This window comes from Pipistrellus kuhlii, unplaced genomic scaffold (assembly GCF_014108245.1).
Source record: "Pipistrellus kuhlii isolate mPipKuh1 unplaced genomic scaffold, mPipKuh1.p scaffold_m20_p_9, whole genome shotgun sequence".
Classification (NCBI taxonomy): domain Eukaryota; kingdom Metazoa; phylum Chordata; class Mammalia; order Chiroptera; family Vespertilionidae; genus Pipistrellus; species Pipistrellus kuhlii.
In genome coordinates this window covers 45,369,776-45,389,347 of record NW_023425595.1, presented here as the reverse complement: position 1 = coordinate 45,389,347, position 19,572 = coordinate 45,369,776, and the positions used below count along the sequence as shown (strand labels likewise).

Here is a 19,572-nt window from a genome sequence, read left to right as displayed (position 1 = left end):
CCTCTCTGTAAAAAATCAATAAAATATATTTTTAAAAAAGTTAGCATATTGTCTTTATATCACAAAGATGTACTAAGCATTTTCTGAGCTCTGTGTTCGAAATGTCCCGTTTCAAGGAATTATAGAGCTTCTGTTTTACTATCCTTTATCCCTGACTGTGAAATTCCAAAACTGCGAAAACCATGCATTTAGAGGAGAGTCACTTGGCAACACAACCTGATTTGACGTAAATTCATTTGACAGCAAAATCTGACTTAAGCAGACACAGGCTACTCATACTGCTTCTTTAACCCAGCTGAGTGTGATTAGCCATATATTTCCTTCCTGTATTGTCCCAGCCTCTCTTTAAGTATTACACAATGTACGGTATATGTACTGCAGTACTTTTAAATGTCTGAATTCCAAAACCCATCAGGCCCAAGGGCTCCAAACAAGGGACAAGGGAATGGAATTGATAATATTCAGAGTTCAAACCTCTTTCATTTTTTTTTCTTAGATGCAAACAGAATAAGAAAAAGACATACTATGTTGTCAAAGGAAGTCCTTTCATAAAATCACTTAAAGTGTTAAGTTTCCCATGACAACGAAGGCCTGATGGCTCACCGTTTGCTGGGTAACCAGGTGTGAGAGGGTCGCCTGCACCATTAAGATTTAAGACATTGCCACGCTGGACACCGCCTCCAGGAAGATTCCAACCGTCTGGATAGGATGCCACCCCAGGAGCAAAGTAATCAGCAGGGTCTGAGTACAGAATGAGTCCTTTGGCCCCCGCCAGCTGGGCGTTTTTAACCTGGGAAACACAATGTCTCTTACCGCAGGTTGATTGTTTCAAATCTGGTTATATCATTTCTCAAAATTATCCTTAAGTAAGTAACCAAACTTTTTATTTTTAATATATTTTACAGAGAGGAGGAAGGGAGAGAGATAGAGAGCTAGAAACGTCAATGAGAGAGAAACATCGACCAGCTGCCTCTTGCACACCCCCTAACGGGGATGTGCCCGCAACCAATGTACATGCCCTTGACCGGAATCGATCCTGGGACCTTTCAGTCCACAGACCTACGCTCTACCACTGAGCCAAACCGGTTTTGACCAAACTTTTTATTTTTAACCTTTTATCATTAGTCCTACAACAAAGAATAATTCACAGAGAACTGCTTTTTCCCACCCTACTACAGGCTCTAAACTGTCAGCCCTAAAAGTAGTACATGTGGATAATGTACCCATTAGTGATAGCAAGTACTGCTGTTTTTCTTCCACTAGTCACTAGTCTAAAAGCACAACAAGCCTGCCAGATTCCCATTTTTTTCTATGGTTGAAAGGGGATACCTTTGAAATTTCCCAAGAAGGAGGGAACAAAAAAAAATTATACACACACACACACACACACACACACACATATTAGAAGCCCAGTGCGCGAAATTCATGCACTGGGGGGTGGTCCCCTCAGCCAGGCCTGTGCCCTCTCGCTGTCCAGAACCCCTCATTCCTTACCACCTGCCTGCTTGCTGCTCCTTAGCGCTGCCCCTGAGGCAGGAGAGGCTCCTGCCATTGACGCTGCATTCACAGCTGTGAGCCTGGCTTCTGGCTGAGTGGCACTCCCCCTGTGGGAGCGCACTGACCACTAGGGGGCAGCTCCTGCATTGAGTGTCTGCCCCCTGGTGGTCAGTGTGCATCATAGTGGCTGGTTGTGCCACCGTAGTGGTCACTTAGGCTTTAAAGTTATGATCACAAATCAAGTGATCATAACTTTAAAAACTGCTATGTATATATAAACTGGTTTCTTTCATTACCTATAACAATTCATATTAACACAATGCAGATGGATCACGAGAATTCTTGTTTTCTGTTCTAAAGCTTGTAACCAATCACAAGAATCTTTAAAAGATATTAGCTGGTGCTGAACCCGGTTTGGCTCAGTGGTAGAGCATGGGTCTGCGGACTGAAAAGTCCCAGGTTCGATTCCGGTCAAGGGCATGCACATTGGTTGCGGGCACATCCCCAGTGGGGGGGGGGTGCAAGAGGCAGCTGATGGATGTTTCTCTCTCATTGATGTTTCTAGTTCTCTATCTCTCTCTCTTCCTCTCTGTGAAAAATCAATAAAATATGTTTTTTAAAAAAAGATATTAGCTGGTAAGAACATGTAATAAGTAACTTTAAAACGCAATGGGTATTTAATTTTAAAGCATGCCTTTAATTTCTATGTAAAACTTATTTTTTGTATTCATTCAACAGAAACTTATCTGGCCACTGGGTAAAGCTAGCAATAAAACTACTGGTCTGCAATGTGTTAAAATTAAATGTAGTAAATATTTTCAAAGTTAATGTTATAATAAAAGCTGCCAAATCAAGGTTAACAACAAATCCAGCACTCACTTCTTTGTAGATCATAGGCATAATTTGTAGGCATGGAAAAAATCTGCTCTATCCTCTCTGATCTATCACACTAGCCATATTGCAATGGCCCATCAAAACCTCTGTCTAGCCTTGGCTGGTTTGGCTCAGTAGATAGAGCGTCAGACTGTGGACTGGAAGGTCCCCAGTTCGATTCCGGTCAGGGGTGCGTGGTCAGGTTGCAGGCTCAGTCCCCAGTGGGGGGCATGCAGGAGCAGCCAATCAGTGATGCTCTCTGATCATTATGTTTCTATCTCTCCCTTCCTCTCAGCTTGGTGTGATTATTCATACATTTTGAAATCAATAAAAATATTAAATAAATAAATTTTAAAAGAAACCGCTGTCTAGCTCTGCCACCATGGCTCAGTGACTGAGCATCAACCTATGAACCAAGAGGTCACAGATTTGATTCCCAGTCTGGGCACATGCCCAGGTTATGAGCTCAATCCTCAGTAGGGCGCATGCAGGACACAGCCAATCAATGATTCTGTCTCATCATTGATGTTTCTATCTCTCCCTCTCTCTCCCTTCCTCTCTGAAATCAATAAAAAATATATATTAATAAGACAAAAACCCAGTCTATGAGTTAGCAGAGGTGTCCTCGCTATAAAGTGGGCATGTTACAGAACAGGAGAAGATCATGATCCTAAAAAAGTTTTAAGGATATGATTCTACATATATGATACAATATAACTTTATATTTGGGGAAAACAAAAAGATGATTTTTACCTTATTTCCTCTAAAAATTTTCCCATATCTGGCAATCACAATCTTCCCAGAGCAATTGATTTTCATATCCCGCTCGAGTTTAAAGAAGTCTTCCGTTCGTGCATAGTTCACATACACCAGGTCACCCTGTTGAGATCATGCATGACTTAGAACAAGTGAAACTGAATACAACAGTGCAGGTTGCTCTGCACTATTTCACATTTTGAAATAGGGAAGAGGCAAGAGCACACAGGAGGGTCAGAGAAGCATGAGCCTCAGATAAAAGATTCAGGGAGAAAGAACTTGCATTCAGACGGCCATTAGTTGGATTAGACATAGGAATTTAAAAGCAAGGTTTTTTGTTTGTTTTTAATATATGTCTCCTCTATAGCAGCTATAAAGTCATAGAAGTATTCCCCAGGAAGGAAATGTATATAACTATACACACTGCTGCATGCAATTTAAAGGGGTCCAGACACCTTAGGTTAAGAAGTCCTTGATGAGAGCTTTATTCTCTTTGGAGTACGTTCAGAAACAGTAGCTTAATGAGTCTTCACAACCACTAGGTAAGGGAGAAAGGTCAGAGGTCAGGTAATACCACTGCTCTAAGGTCTGGCTTCACATCATTAGTATGATTATGTGCAAGTCTTACAACATCTCTGAGTTTCAATATAGTCACCTGCCACATATGGCATTTCTGTCAATGAGGGACAGCATAGACAACAGAGACACAACATATAACCTAGGTGTGTCATTGGCTCTACTGTCTAGGTTTGTGTAAGTGCCTCTATGATGTTTACACAATGACGAAATCGCCTAACAATGCACTTTCCAGAACATGTCCCAAGTGGCATATGACTGGACTCTCATTTGTAAAATGGTCTTTTAGATTAGATCAATAGTCTTTAACCGTATTTTGCTCACCTACTTCTTACACTGACTCTGAAAAACAGTATTTTTAAGTTGGCATCTAAAATTTTTTATCATAACTTTAAGAAGTTGCAGATGATGCAATTTCTAGTATATAAGTATTAACATTTTTTTCCAGAAATTTTTCCTCACTTTTTGTGTCCAAAAAAATTTAAAGACTATTACAATTTACTATTCAATATCGTCGTTTTAAAAACACAGAAATAGCAGAAACTGGTTTGGCTCAGTGGTAGAGCGTCGGTCTGTGGACTGAAAGGTCCCAGGTTCGATTCCAGTCAAGGGCATGTACCTTGGTTGCGGGCACATCCCCGGTGGGGGGGGGTGCAAGAGGCAGCTGTTCGATGTTTCTCTCTCATTGATATTTCTAGCTCTCTATCCCTTTCCCTTCCTCTCTGTAAAAAAATCAATAAAATATATTTTAAAAACAACAACACAGAAATACAGCCAAAACCGGTTTGGCTCAGTGGATAGAGCGTTGGCCTGTGGACTGAAAGGTCCCAGGTTCGATTCCGGTCAAGGGCATGTACATTGGTTGCGGGCACATCTCCGGTAGGGGGTGTGCAGGAGGCAGCTCATCAATGTTTCTCTCTCATCGATGTTTCTAACTCTCTATCCCTCTCCCTTCCTCTCTGTAAAAAAATCAATAAAATATATTTTTTTAAAAAGTGATTTAAAAAAAAATACAGAAATACAGTATTCTCTTTAGTCAGAATTTTATCATTGTTTTCTCTCCCCCCCCCAACCCCCCCCCAACAACTTCTGTCCCTCTTCCCCCAAAACATTCTCCTCTAAAGTAAAATGTATCTGTGCTGGGCACTGGCATGTGCTGCCAGATGTCACGTCAGTGAGAGATTCTTGCTCCAGCTGCAGGGAAGGTTCTCAGCAGATAGCCTTCTGGTGTCAGCCACCTTGCTCAAAGTCATGTCCATTTTTTTAGTATGCAACACATTCAATGACTGATTGATGTGGAAGTGTTAAGACCTGGAAATCTTAGTCCAACCCAAGACCAATATGATGGGCAATTCTGACTCCAGAGCTGCCCGCCCATTGTGTCAGCTGAGGGTGTCTTGAGCTGGCATGGAGATGACACTTCTCCCTCTGCTTAATCCAGCTTCCTTCTCATCCCTGCCAAAAATTTTGATCCTAAGAGAACACTACTTAATTAACATTTAGCATGTTGCTAGTAAATTCCATTTCAATCTCTGGGTATGCTTGAAAGTCTTTTAGTAATCACTGGCAAATTTCCCTTGATTAACATGTAAATTGAATTTTTAAAAATATGTATTTCCTCCCTGGCCAGCATTAGGAAGTGTTTAGGGCATTGGTCTACATCCGAAGGGTTAAGAACTCAATTCCCAGTCAAGGGCACATACCTCGGTTGCAGGTTCAATCTCCAGCCCAGGTCAGGGTGCATGGGGGGAGGCAACCAGTGGATGTGTCTCCCTCATGTTGATGTTTCTCTCTTCCTTTCTCTTTTTTCCCCCCTACTCACCTTCCCTTCCACTTTTACTAACAATAATTGGAAAAATAGCCTTCAGTGAGAATTAACAAAACAAAACAATAAAAAAGTATTGCCTATGACAGGCTATCTGTGTAATGAAAATTCTCCAGAAGTAAGTTATAATAATAGCAGTATCTAACTGAGTTTAACAACATCATTACAATTTTTTATAAATAGTACTTAAGCATCAAATTATACCTGAAAAATTTATCTTGATGCTATGAAATATTAAAAATTAGGCCATGGATCTGTGAATGAACACACTATTGCTAGAATAAGACAGGACTCAGCATGAGTTCTGTTCACACTTCCTGTTTTTAGATATAAGTTCTCAGAAACCTTTGTTTAGAAATGAAAAACTTTTTGTCATGAAATCTTCACTAAATTATTTAAATTCCTTCCAAGTTACAACCTCCAAATCATACTCTGATCTATTATCCAAGTTAATTCTAACGATGCCAGTAGGAAACTCAATTAGGCTCAGCTTTAATTTTGACAAATGTTTTGTCAAATCTTTTGTTACCCAGCAAACTGTTAGAATCTTGACCTGGCATCTCTTTGTGGGGGGCCACGGGGATTTTTTTAATAAATCAAAAATATGCTTTATATTGTTTTAGAATGGGTGGAAGATTCTTTCATTAATAAGAGAGGGGAAAAAATGACTCTAAATAAGGAGATGGTGAGAGTACCAGCAGGATCTCACCACAGGACAGTTCCCAATTCGATCTGAGAGTACACTGAGAAACAGATGATGCAACTCATCTCTTTAAAATGGTCCCATGCCTGTCTTTGGAAAGTCTTCACACATTCTAGCGTGAAGCCCCTGTTCCTAGATAATTTCTAACATCTTTGTTTCCCTCTTTGACTACATTTCTCATGGCAAATGCACAACAAATTTATAATGATACTAAAATGAAGTTGTTTCCAAGTATATTCTCAGATTTCATAAATCTGAGGAGATATATATATATATATATGAATTTATTATGTGCTCAGTAGAGTTCCAGGAATTAGAAATATGCCAAATTCTTGACCTTGAAGGAACTTACACACATGTGGAAGGAGAGATAAGATAATAAACAATCAAGTTATTAAGTAAATGACACAGTATATTAAAAGATGACAGGTGCTGTAGAAAAAATATTTTAAATAGTTTAAATAGAGTAGGCAAACAATTAACTGGTACTCAGGCAGGACCATTTTAAATAAAAAGGAGGAAAGGAAAGTCTATTGAGAAGGTGGCAATTGAATCTTTGCTTCAGTAAGAGAATTACTTTTATTCCTCCTAATACAGTGTAATGCTAATGCACCATTAGTGATAGTTCTGTATGTCTGATTTATCACTGTTAGGCCTCTTTGGAGTTCACTCTTATTCTAATTGTGACTAGAGTAATGAAGCAATTATTTGATTTTAGTGAATTTTGTTTTTCTGTATGCTACTTGAAATTTATCCCTATTTAAAGACTATTACTCTATAAATGTTGGCTATTTTTTTTTTTTTTTTATAAATCTGTAGTTTTCACAAAACAAATTATAGTAGAGTAGGGACTAAGGAAGATAGTCATTTAAAAATGACATAGACTTTGCCGGGACCGGTTTGGCTCAGTGGATAGAGCGTCAGCCTGCGGACTAAAAGGTCCCAGGTTCGATTCCGGTCAAGGGCATGTACCTTGGTTTCAGGCACATCCCCAGTAAGGGGTGTGCAAGAGGCAGCTGATCGATGATTCTCTCTCATCGATGTTTCTAACTCTCTATCCCTCTCTCTTCCTCTCTGTGAAAAATCAATAAAATATACTTAAAAAAAAAAAAGAAATAAATTACTTTAAAAAAATAAATAAGTAAAATAAAAATGACATAGACTTGAAAATGAAAACACTGTGATAAATATGCAAGTTGCCACTGTGAATTAGAAAAAAAAAGCTTTGTTTCCAGACAACGACCTTGTAAAATTTACACTGCACCATTGTTCTATGACTGGGAATAAATACAATCTTGCACTGTTAGCCTAGAATTTTCCATTTCTTTCAAGCTTCCTTCTTTCTGCTCTTGTTAATAGAACACAAAACTGACAGGCAAGACCAGTGGTATTTAAAGCATGGTTCTTGAATCCTCAGAATCAACATCACCTGGGACCGTGGGAACAAACTCTCAACCTTCACCCATAACCTACTGAAACTCAGGGGTAGGAACCGGAATCTGAGTTTTACAAACGCTCTGGATTACGTTGATTTGTGCTAAACTTTGAGAACCCTAGATTAGACTATTTTATGGACATTGTCAAATTGCTAATTTCAAATAGGCTAAAGCAAAACCCAGAATTTCATACTCCAGAGGATTCAGATGTAGATGCAAAATTACTAACAGGAAATACCTTAAACATATAGAGAAACAGACATAATTTTAAAAGAATTAACACTCCTTTGGCTGGGTTACAGGGGACCCAGTGAGGCATACCAGCCAGCAAACTCATCTAATATTTGAACACAAATAGCAGTCCCATGAAGAAACATATGCTCCTTCCGTCCTCTTATTAATCTGGAACAGTGTAAGTATACTTGAAAAATGTGAATTAATAATCACTATGACTCTTTTATGAGTAGAATCATTCTGTCGGAGTTCAAAAATTATTTAGGGAGCTTTATAGTGAAAACCCAAAACTAATGTGGGTATACTTTCCTCCTTATAACCCTGTCTTCCTATCCAAAAATACAATGTCTCTTTATACATAACTAGAGGCCTGATGCATGAAAATTCATGCACTGGAAGTGGTGATGCCTCAGCCTGGCCTGCCCCCTCTCACAGTCTAGGAGACCTCAGCAGCGGGAGGCAACCCAGTGATCAGAGGAAGGTGACACCCCATCACACCTCTGCTGCTGCCACTGCCAACAGTATAAGCCTCAGCCGGCCTTGGTTACTTGAGCCTCGGGCAGCCCTAGGGTGGCTAGGGGGCTGAGGGGACTGAGCACCATCATCTTGTGTTTGTGGGCACCACCATCTTTGAGGGTGGGGCATTCAATTAGCATATTCCCTCCTTATTGGCTGTGGACACCACCATCTTTGTGACAGCCTGAGGGTCAATTAGTATATTCCCTCTTTATTAGATAGGATATTCTCACTGATCAATAAACTTCAGTGTTCTTCAACTAGTTCACACTCATTTAACTCAAAGATTTTTAAAATGTACTTTATATTTTATTTTATTTATTTTTATGTCTGTTTTAAATTAAATTTGTTATAATGTTTGCTATTATATATCATTTGTGTACACACACACACATTTAACTCCAATCTGGTAGTATTATGCTATTTTTATAACAAACATGTATTCATGCTTTTTTATATTCCACTTATACAAACATATCACTATAAATAATGGAGGGGATTAATAATGGAGATCCATATTGTATAAACATAAAGATAACAATTATACAATATCAAAACTAAAGATTTATTTTAAATAAAGAACAATGTAAGTAACAAATAGGTGAAAAAGTTAGAAGATATTTGCAATATTTAAACCAATAAGAGATGAATAACAAATATTTAAGAAACAATATTGCTGACTGTTATATCCCTTATTTCTATCTCATGTCAACTATAAAATTATTAAATAATTGCAAACATTCTGTGTATGTGATAATTTTAGGGAAATTTTTCCCAATATATATCATTAGGTAAAATATCAAATATTCATTTAAAGCAAATTTCATACAACAAAAATAATCCTTCTAAGTTTGTGACATTTTAAAATTATAAATAAGTTAATTAATCAAATACATTCAAAAATAATAAAAATAATATGAATTAGCAACTTCTTGTGAATACATCCTAGGCATTTTAAAATCCAGGTGTTCAAACTTGAATTTACTTCATATTAAATATTATGGCAGGAGAGAAAACTTATAAAATATACTAGTAGATTATATTCAACTGTTTCAAATATAGCTTTCTCATAAAAAGCAAAATACTGTGCAAATTCCTGGGGGTTAGTTGTACAATTTCAGATGACTGTATGCACAGTGCTTTACTGGGCAAATCACGTAAGACTCTCTATTAATAGAATGGACATTCATGCTCTTCATTTGAAAATGGCAACAATATGACTATTTGAATTATTTGAAAATTTCAGTGCTATACAACAGTGAGATATTGTATTTTCATACAATAGTAATTACTTGACAGTAAAAAGAAACAAACTTTGATAAATGCTAAAATGTGACTCTCAGAGATTATGTTTCACAAAAAAAAGGACTAGAAACAAATGATTGCATGCTATACAATTCCATTTGTATGAATTTCTAGAATAGGCAAAACTAATCAACAGTGGCAAAAATATCAGAACAATGGTGACCTTGGGGTGTGTGGAGTTGATTGAGAAGGGGCATAAAGCACTTTTGGAAGTAACAGCCTATATGTAGAGGGAATATGAATTGCACAGGTATAGGCATTTGTCAATAAATGTACATTTTGATTTATGCATATCATGTAGTAAATTTTATCTTAAAACATACTATGAACACAATAATAAATATTCCTTTGTTTTTAGTAAGAAATTTTAGTTTCTTAAGTGTGAAAAAGGATTAATGTGGAATGTATCAGAAAACCTTTTAATGCCCCCTTAATTATTGCCTGGATGTATGAGGGGTGCTGTTGTTTTTTTGTTTGTTTGTTTGTATTGTTTATTGCATTAGATTTTTACCTCTGGCATTCCTTGTGGAGAAAAAGCACTGTAAGGTGGCACCACATCTGAAATATTTTCATATCCTGGAGGAGGTGGTTCAAATAACGATGTATTGAAAATCTAGAGAAATAGAATAATCAAAAGTAAATCAGGTAAATTCGGATTCTACAATTAAATAAGGATAACCGTGTATTTTTTTTTTTGTCAGTAGAGGGCTAATCAATCCTTCAGTATTTTGAAAATACATATCAAACACCTAGCACTGTGCTAGAAGCTATGGTAGGCTTTTATGAGATGAAGGAATTACAGACCCTGAGAAAATCTATATATACCAGCTTTGTTTTAGAAGAAATATTTTATTCTAAAAATAAAAAGTAATATTGTATGGTAATCATAGTCACTGAGAACAGTGGTCATCAAACTCATTAGTTAACAGAGCCAAATAGCAACAGGATAATGATTGAAATTTCTTTTGAGAGCCAAATTATTTAAACTTAAACTTCTTCTAAGGCCACTTCTTCAAAATAGATTCCCCCAGGCCATGGTATTTTGTGGAAGAGTCAAACTCAAGGGGCCAAAGAGCTGCATGTGGCTAGCGAGCCGCAGTTGCTAACCATGGACTTATAACAATGCAAAGATAAAAACTTAGAAACACATTAGATATTAAGTTCACTTCAATAGTAAAAACCACATTTTTTCGGGGAATCTATATCTGATAGTATCTAGAGATATATAAACAACATTCACCCTGAAAAGATCTTAAAACACTGAATCAAACATAAAGTATTATATTTTTAAGTGTATCATTCAATTGGGGAGAAAGAAAGTTAGGAAGAAACAGAAGCAAAAAGAATAACATGAAAGCAGGAATTCTGAGATGAGCAATAAAATCATTTTTCCCCTTAGCTGGATCTATCAAAGCTTGGGACTCCATGGGAGGGCAAAGGCATTAGAAAACAAGTCCAGAGGCCACCCAAATGATAGAGTGTAACAGGAGACCTCTGCGTAAAAGCTGGGCCTTCATAAAGCAACATCCTTGCCCTAACTGGTTTGGCTCAGTAGATAGATCATCAGCCTGCAGACCGAAGGGTTCCCAGTTCAATTCCTGTCAAGGGCACATGCAGGGGTTTCAGGCTCCATCCCCAGTATGGGGCAGCCGATCCGATGGATGATTCTCATCATTCATGTTTCTATCTCTCTTTCCCTCTCCCTTCCTCTCTGAAATCAATAAAAATATATTTTTTAAAAAAGCAACATCCTTTAAGGTTAAGAATAAACTAGAAATAAACCTGTCCCACAAAAAGTGATGGCTTGCAGTAGAGGGGAATTCCTAATGAAATGATTTTGTAGTTACTATTATAGAGGACGTAAGGTCACTTACACCTTTTTATTATATGATTTTTACTCTCCCTTTTCTCCCCCTAATGCTTCTTTTCCCTTATTCTATTTTATTTTTTGCTAGGTTAATTATGTTAGTTTATGTCTTTTTGTAGTTTGGAAATTGAAAAATCTGATTCCTACTAAACATAGTTACAGCAAATATCAAAATTAATGATTAAAACATTCCCTCCAGTCAAGGATATGTGCTATCACCACTTCCTTTGAACACTATGCCAGTGCAGCAGTACAAGTGCTGGGGAGTGAATCTGAGCTGACATATTGTACAAACCGGAGCACTAGTAAGCTACCTCTCCTGAGGATGACAGAACCTAACATAAAACCAAACTACTATCCTCCAAAAATCCTCCATCTCCCAGATTTCTCACAATTTTTCTAGTATCCACACAGGGTGCAAACTCATCTGAATCACTGGGAAGGATTATAAAAGAAAATACAGTAAACTGCAATAAAAACACATCTAGAAACGAAGTCACTACATCAGCAAGTCTTTCAGCCAAGGGAGTATGCAAGCTTGTCTCACTTGATTTGCCTTTATACTAATCTTCAGTTTTATAGCACTACAGAGCAAGTGGATTTCAAAGCATTTAAGAGTTATCCTAACAACTACAAAAAGTTTTTTAAAGTCAAGAAAATAACCATGAGTTATCCTAACAACTACAAAAAGTTTTTTAAAGTCAAGGAAATAACCATTTGGGGTGACTTTTTCAAAGGTCATATATATATATATAGTCTTATATACCAGTGAACATTGTTCACTTTCCAAAATTCACTAATATGGCCCTAAATTAACTATTCTAAGCATAACTAAAACAATTTTGACTTTCAAATTTCTATTTACTTGTTATGATAAACCAGTCAACATGTAGTTCAATTTTTATCATATATTATCTCTACATAAACAAAGGTAAAAAAAAATGTGTCTGAATATACTTAACATATTTCTGGAATCTACAAAACACTAATATCTGTTGCCTGTGGGAAGTGGAATTTGTGTTGCAAAGAAGAATAAAAGTTACAGTTTGTCCTGGCCAGTGTTGCTCAATGGTTGAACACTGACCCATGCACCAAGAAGTCACCTGTCTTCATGGTCAGGGCACATGCCTGGGTTGTAGGCTGAGTCCCTGGTTGGGGCCATGCAGGAGTCAGATAATCAATGTTTTCCTCTGGCAAGGATATTTATCTCTCCCTCTCCCCTTACTGGGGAGACAGCAAGGGAACATTATGACAAAGGGATGAAAATGGAGCTGAACTATCAGGATGTCAAAACATAATGCCTGGATCTGAAACACAACCAATATAAGCATGCTATTTAAGGAAACAGTGGTAACTATCAAAAGAATCAATTCAGGTTTGAGGTGATTGCCTCAGAAAAGGGGGAACTAGGGAGGAAGCAAGGCACTTTGGAGAACTACACAATTCTGTGATTCTTTATGGGCAGGTGTAACTTGGATAAAAACATAAATGAAAGTAGTGGAATACCACAGGAAAGATGGAGGATAAAGGGGAGAAGAGATTAACCATAGAATTTATATGTATACTAGAGGCCCGGTGCACAAAATTCCTGAACTCACGGGGGGAGGAGGGGGCAATGTGTGGAGGGCTCCCCTCAGCCCGACCTGCACCCTCTCAAAGACTAGAAGCCTTTGGGGGATGTCCATCATGGCTTAGGCCATGGGGGCAGCCCTAAGCTGTCAGTTGGACATCCCTAAAGCTGTTGTGGAGGCAGGAGAGGCTCCTGCTACCACTGCTGTACTCACCAGCTGTGAGCCTGGCTTTTGGCTGACTGGTGCGTCCCCTGTGGGAGCACACTGACCACCAAAAGGCAGCTCCTACATTAAGCATCTTCGCTCTGGTGGTCAGTGTGTGTCATAGCAACTAGTAGTTCTGCTGTCCGGTCGATTTGCATATTAGCTGTTTATTAGATACTAGAGGCCTGATAAATGAAGATTTGTGCAAGAATAGGCCTTTCTTCCCCTAGCTGCTGGCACCACCTTCGCTCCAGTCTGGAGCTGCCTTTTCACTCTGGCCCAGAGCTGTCTTTCCATCTTACCACGACTGGATACTTAGCATATTAGGCTTTTATTATATAAGAGGATTTGCATAGCCATAGTGTGGTGAAGGCCTAAAAGGGAGTGAGGGAGGTGCTGGATGGAAGGGGTCAATAGCAAAAGAAAAAAAAAAGAAAAAGAGAGGCATCTGTAATACTTTCAAAATAAAGATAAATTTTTAAACAACATAAATGAAGATAAACTATGTGGTATAATTTTTAAAAAAAATTAAGAAGCTTTAGGCAACTAACACCATTCAGGAAAACCTCCAAAAGAAAACTTCTACATGATATGCTTATATTATGTAACAAGTTTTTGGTCTTGCATAAATGTTTGCAATGGCAAAAATAATGAAATGGAATAACAAAAGCAAAGCTACAATCAAAATTGGTAGTTAACGAAGGCAAAAAGGACTGAAAGTTTACTATTTTCCTCATTGTACATAGAGAATCCCCAAATTTGATAGATCAGGACAGAGATTTAAGCATATGTATATTTTTAATATCAATATTGATCAAGCTTGACCACTAATCAACCTAAACAAACTTGAAGCTTTATAAAATTTAGAAGCTCCAGCTAAAAAAAGAACTGAAGAACGCTACCTGGATTGAAGAGGACTATTTTAATTAGGTATGGTAGTTCTAAAACTAAGGTGTGCTTATAATTAGCAAACAATTTATGAGTTCTGAGCTTTCATACTGAATATATTTCATGATAAGAAATAGCTCAATTACATGGATTTCTCCCTCGTGGAGGCTATTTTTCCATTGATATTTAGAGAGAACGGAAAGGCAGGGAAGAAACAGAGAGAAAACATCAATGTTAGAGAGACACATCAATGCCAGGGATAGAGCCTGCAACCAGTGTAGTATATACCCTTTACCGAAATCAAACCCAGGACCCTTCCATCTGCAGGCCAATGCTCTAGCCACTGAGCCAAACTGGCCAGGGCTGTCTTCTCTTTTCGTATGTGCCCTAACTTGTAAACAAGATTGTAAATTCTTTAGACTAGATATGTTATAGACTTTCCCTCCAAGTACTCACATCTGAGTTCTGGGTATGGAGCTGAACACATGACCATATGACCATATGAGACATAATCATTAAGAACCAATAAAAACTTTCTGGCTCAAATTAACCATTGGGTCTCTGATTTTCCTAGCATCCCCCATCTATGCAGTAACTTTTATAGTCTGAACCTCTCAGAAATGTATCAATTTTAGTTACTTGGGAGCTTACTATTACCTCATAGTTTAAGTTTGTGTATAATACTAAAAAATAGAAAATATCAACTGTTATCAAATATTAATTTCACAGAATCTTTCCAACATCAGCATTAAATTCAAGCAGCATAAGGAAGTTGATACTGGTAATGAAATATTCAAGACATCATTTACCGGTTTCAATAATATTGATTTCTATCAATAACTACAGATGGATAGTACATTCTTTCATAGGAAGTATTAGAAAAGAATAGATGGGGGAGTTTATTTTATTTTTATTTTTTTCTTTACCTCATGTCCATCTTCATCAATTATTGAGATATAGTTGGGATGTGTCTTATTTGGATAGGACAGCAGGACATCATAATGGGCTAAATCAGCAGAATCCAGGCCAAATTCTTTCCACTGGGATTGAATTTGCTTTGCAAGCTGAAAGTTTTGTTCTGTTCCTGCTAAATGTGGAATCCGTGTAAAATTACTGGCAAACAAAAATTGAAAGTAGTTAGAAATTAACGTGTAGTCAGACTTGCTCTCAAATCAACAACCAATTAAGGCAGATTTACATAAAAATACTTTGAAATGTGATACATTAAAAATGGAAAATGGTAGAATTATTGCAGCAAGTAGATTTTCAAAGTGTATTTTGAAGTTTTCATGCTCCAATTTGCACTCATTGAAGGGAAAAAGTGCAGAAACTGATCTGTGCAGAGAATTGTTACATGTGACCCAGTGAACATATCTTTGAATAGCAGATAAGGGAAGTGCCATATTCTTTTCTTAAGAGCTATGACTCTTGAAACTTTCATAGAATTGCCTATCATTATGTCACTGTGCAAAATATTCCATAGAGAAAAATATTTTCATCCAAAATACCAAGCTGTGACATGCCAAGAATTACTGGTAATTACAAGTATTTTCAATATTAAAAGTTATATTCAAGTGAGAAACCTTTCGATTAGCAAGGAATAATGTGAACATATTTACTTATTTATTTATTTATTTTTACTTTTTTTTATTATTATCTGTGTACATATTTTACCATTGCCCCCCCCCTCCCATACATACCCACCCTCCATATTTATAAGCTTAAACTGAACCTCTTGAACTCTATCCATCATGCATAGTAATACACTTAAAAAGCAAGGGTGAGAATTAGTTTAACCAGAAATATCTTTAAAAACTAAATTATGTAACCAATATTTTGGCTAACAGATATAATTTTCATCAGTAGACTGATTCCTCATTAAATATATGTGTAGATGCTGGTGTGTTTTTGTGTGTTTTAAATATGTTCTGCCTGGAAATTTGTTATTTCCTTGAAGATTCAGCTCAATGGTATTTTCAACTTATACTCCTTAATAGAAAAAAGAAAATTTCACATGTCAAAGCATCATATATCATGTAAAGACATTTCTTTATTTCTAGCTCATTAACTTCTTGAACTTCATAAATTTCTGGTTTTAAATATGGAGGTTTTACTAAAATCTATCTGCCATTCTTAAGACAATTTAAAAAAATTAATAGGCAACATAGCTATGATGATTTCAACTTCAAAAGTTTAATTCTACAGTATATCTGAACTTTTAATTTGAAAATTCAACTGCCAAGAAAAATAACTCAATTTAAAAAATTCCTGTGATTACTTTTTATACTTATGTTAAAATATTGCAAATTATATTTACAATAATAGTATTAAAATCCCCATTCAGTAAATTTCAAGGCCTTAACAACTTACATAGGATTTATATTGTATATTTTCAAAATATAGTAACAAAAGAATACAACTTTTTTTATTGATTTTTAGAGAGAGAGGGAAAAGTAGAAACATCCTGCATGCCTCCTACTGGTGATCAAGCCAAAAACCCAAACATGTGCCCGGAATTGACTGGTGACCTCTTGGTTCATGAGTGGACGCTCAACCACTGAGCAACACCAGCCAAGCAAAAACACAATTTTTTAAATTGTATTTATTGGGGTGATACTGGTTCACAAAATCATAGTTTTCAAGGATAGGACTCAACAAAACATTTGCACATTGCACTGTGTGCCCACTCCTGGAAGCACAGGCTCTCTTCTCCCCACCCCCTTCTTTGCTTACCTCCGCCTACCCCCCTGACCCTTTTTCCTCTTACAGGGGTCCTCAAACTTTTTAAAGTGGGGGCCAGATCACGGTCCCTCAGAGAGCTGGAGGGCCGGACTATATGAACTACTAATTCCTACTGTAACACCTCGGCTGCGCTCACTGCCCAAAAAACCTGGCGGGCCGGATCAGACTCCTCTGCGGGCCGCATGTGGCCCGCAGGCCGTAGTTTGACGACGCCTGCATCACAAACCATTGAATCCATATGTTTTGTATAAATGTTTTGGTTTTTACTTAAACCTTTCACCTTCTTTCATACAGAATCCCAAACCCCTCCCTTCCGTTATCTGTCAGTCTGCTCCATGTATCCAGGCCCCTACTTCTATTTTGTTTGTCACCTTATTTTGTTCATTAGATTCCACATGTACATAAAATCATATATTTGACTTACTTCATTAGCATAATAATCTTTAGGTCCATCCATGCTGTCTCAAAAGTTAATTTTTTTTTTTTTGCAGCCAAATAGTATTCTACTGTGCAAATGTACTACTGCCTTTTTAGCTACTCATCTATTGATGGACACTTGGGCTGTTTCTGGATCTTGTCTATTGAAAACAATGCTGCAATAAACATAGGGGTACACATAGTCTTTCAAATTAGTGTTTTGAGTTTCTTCAGATATATTCCCAGAAGTGGGATTATTTATTTTCCATTATTTTTTCAGGCCAAGGAATAATTAGAGGTGCTGCCTGGACATTCCCCTAAGTCTCCCTTAAATTGGAATTCCAATAAACAGGAAAGGTGGTCTTCCACACACTTCCCTTTTATCAGAATGTCCTCCTTACAAACTTTCAAACCAATTGTCTTGCTTCCCAACATTTTTAGAATATTTGTTCTAAATTGGTAAGAGTTTTTTTTTTTTTATTATTACTTTGATTTTATTAGTTGTAATTGGTCTATTCAGGTTTTCTGATCCTTCCAGATTCAACGTGAAAGATTGTATTTTTCTAGGATTTTATCCATTTGCCCAGGCTGTCAAATTTGTTGGCAGGTAGTTACTCATAATATTTCCTTAAAATCCTTCATATTGAAACAGGAATTTTAGGGGTAAGATGGGACCGGTTTAGGAAATTTTATAAATTTTGGAAACTAAGGAGACTGTGGAGGAAAGCACAGGGCTGTAGAGCAGCAGAAGGTACATTCCCATAGTATGGGGAGCTGGAAAGCTGCAACAGGTACATTTCCATAGAATGAGGGAGCTGGGAACAGCAAAAGTTCCATATTTACAAAATAAAGAGAAGGAAGCCCTTCATTCAGAAGGAGAGGAAGAAAGCCCAAAGTGAATAGGAAAACAATAAGAAGTGAGATTCAACCTTTGAGCCCAGTAGTTACTATAGTAACCAGTCCAAGGGAATAGTGACCAATCAAAGGGGATATCAAGGCACCAGAATCTGCAGCCTTTAGAAGCCAGAGGGAAAAGGAACTCAGGGGAACCCTTTCCCCGTCCCTACTTTGGAGTCCATTCTGTGGGACTCTTTCCCTCTCCCCACATGGGAGTCTGTATTTGTTCTTCAATAAATTTCAACCTTTGCTATACCACTTTCTGTTCGTGGATTCAGTCTTTGACTCTGGTGGATAAGGAATCCAGGTTCCAGTCCAAAAATCCCATATCAATATTTCTGTGGTGTCAGGTGTTACTTCTCCTTTTTCATTTTCAATTTTATTTATTTAGTCCACTTTCTTTTCTTCTTGACGAGTCTGGTTAAAGGTTCATCAACCTTGTTTATCTTTTCAAAGAACCAGTTCTTGGTTTCATTGATCTTTTATATTGCTGTGGAATTTTTTAGTCTCTAAGTCATTTATTTCCACTCTAATCTTTACTATTTCCTCCCTTTTTCTTACTGTAGTAAAAGAACAGAAATTTAAGAGGCAGCTGAAAAGTGTATCTATTCTTTCATCAGTGTATAACTACTGCAAAGAAAACAGTAAAATAGCTAACATGTTGCTATTTTCTTCTATTTTACACAGATCACAAACTGTGACATAACTGAAGCAGATACAGATTAGGCATATTTCCTAAAGTCCCTACAAGCAAGAATTGTTATGAGGAGTGTTGAACATGCTCACATTAAAAAAAAAAAAAAAAAAAAGAGAGAGAGAGAGAGAGAGAGAGACTTTATCACACTTTTCTATATTATTGAAATTTCTTTTATCAGTTTTGGTGAGGATCAACTAGGATACAACCATGTGCTATGATCAGGATCGAACCCATTCATTTAGAGCAAAACTGATCCTGAAAAAGACTCCTTTCCAAGAATAAGTAAGTTAATCAGTATAAAATCAGACAAGTGGTGTATTTCAGGTTTTGCCACTAACATCCTGGCCATGGCAGAAAGTTCTCATCTGTACATGGGAGGCTGTAGCCACCTCACTAGTTCTCAAAAATTTGAGGCTCAATTAGATAACTGACATTAATCAGCAGTTTTGACATTATTTGTTGTTTTAATCAATTGAGAAGCATGTCACAAGCAATTTCTTGATCCTACAAGAATACCAATTTTTAAAAAAAACAGTAATAATTCTAAATTGTTTAAAATTGCTAACAA

The 19,572-nt window shown here is 37.1% G+C and overlaps 1 protein-coding gene across 1 annotated transcript in view; it reads right to left on the bottom strand.

Moving 5' to 3' along the window:
• FOLH1B (folate hydrolase 1B) overlaps positions 1–19,572 on the bottom strand; it is a 47,107-nt gene that overhangs the window by 23,149 nt on the left and 4,386 nt on the right. The window contains exons 3-6 of the mRNA XM_036426336.2: positions 15,178–15,364; positions 10,233–10,334; positions 3,124–3,249; positions 604–790 (exon numbers count right to left, since the gene is read on the bottom strand). Of these exons, the coding sequence (XP_036282229.1) occupies positions 604–790; positions 3,124–3,249; positions 10,233–10,334; positions 15,178–15,364 (602 nt within the window). The remainder of the gene's footprint in view (positions 1–603; positions 791–3,123; positions 3,250–10,232; positions 10,335–15,177; positions 15,365–19,572) is intronic.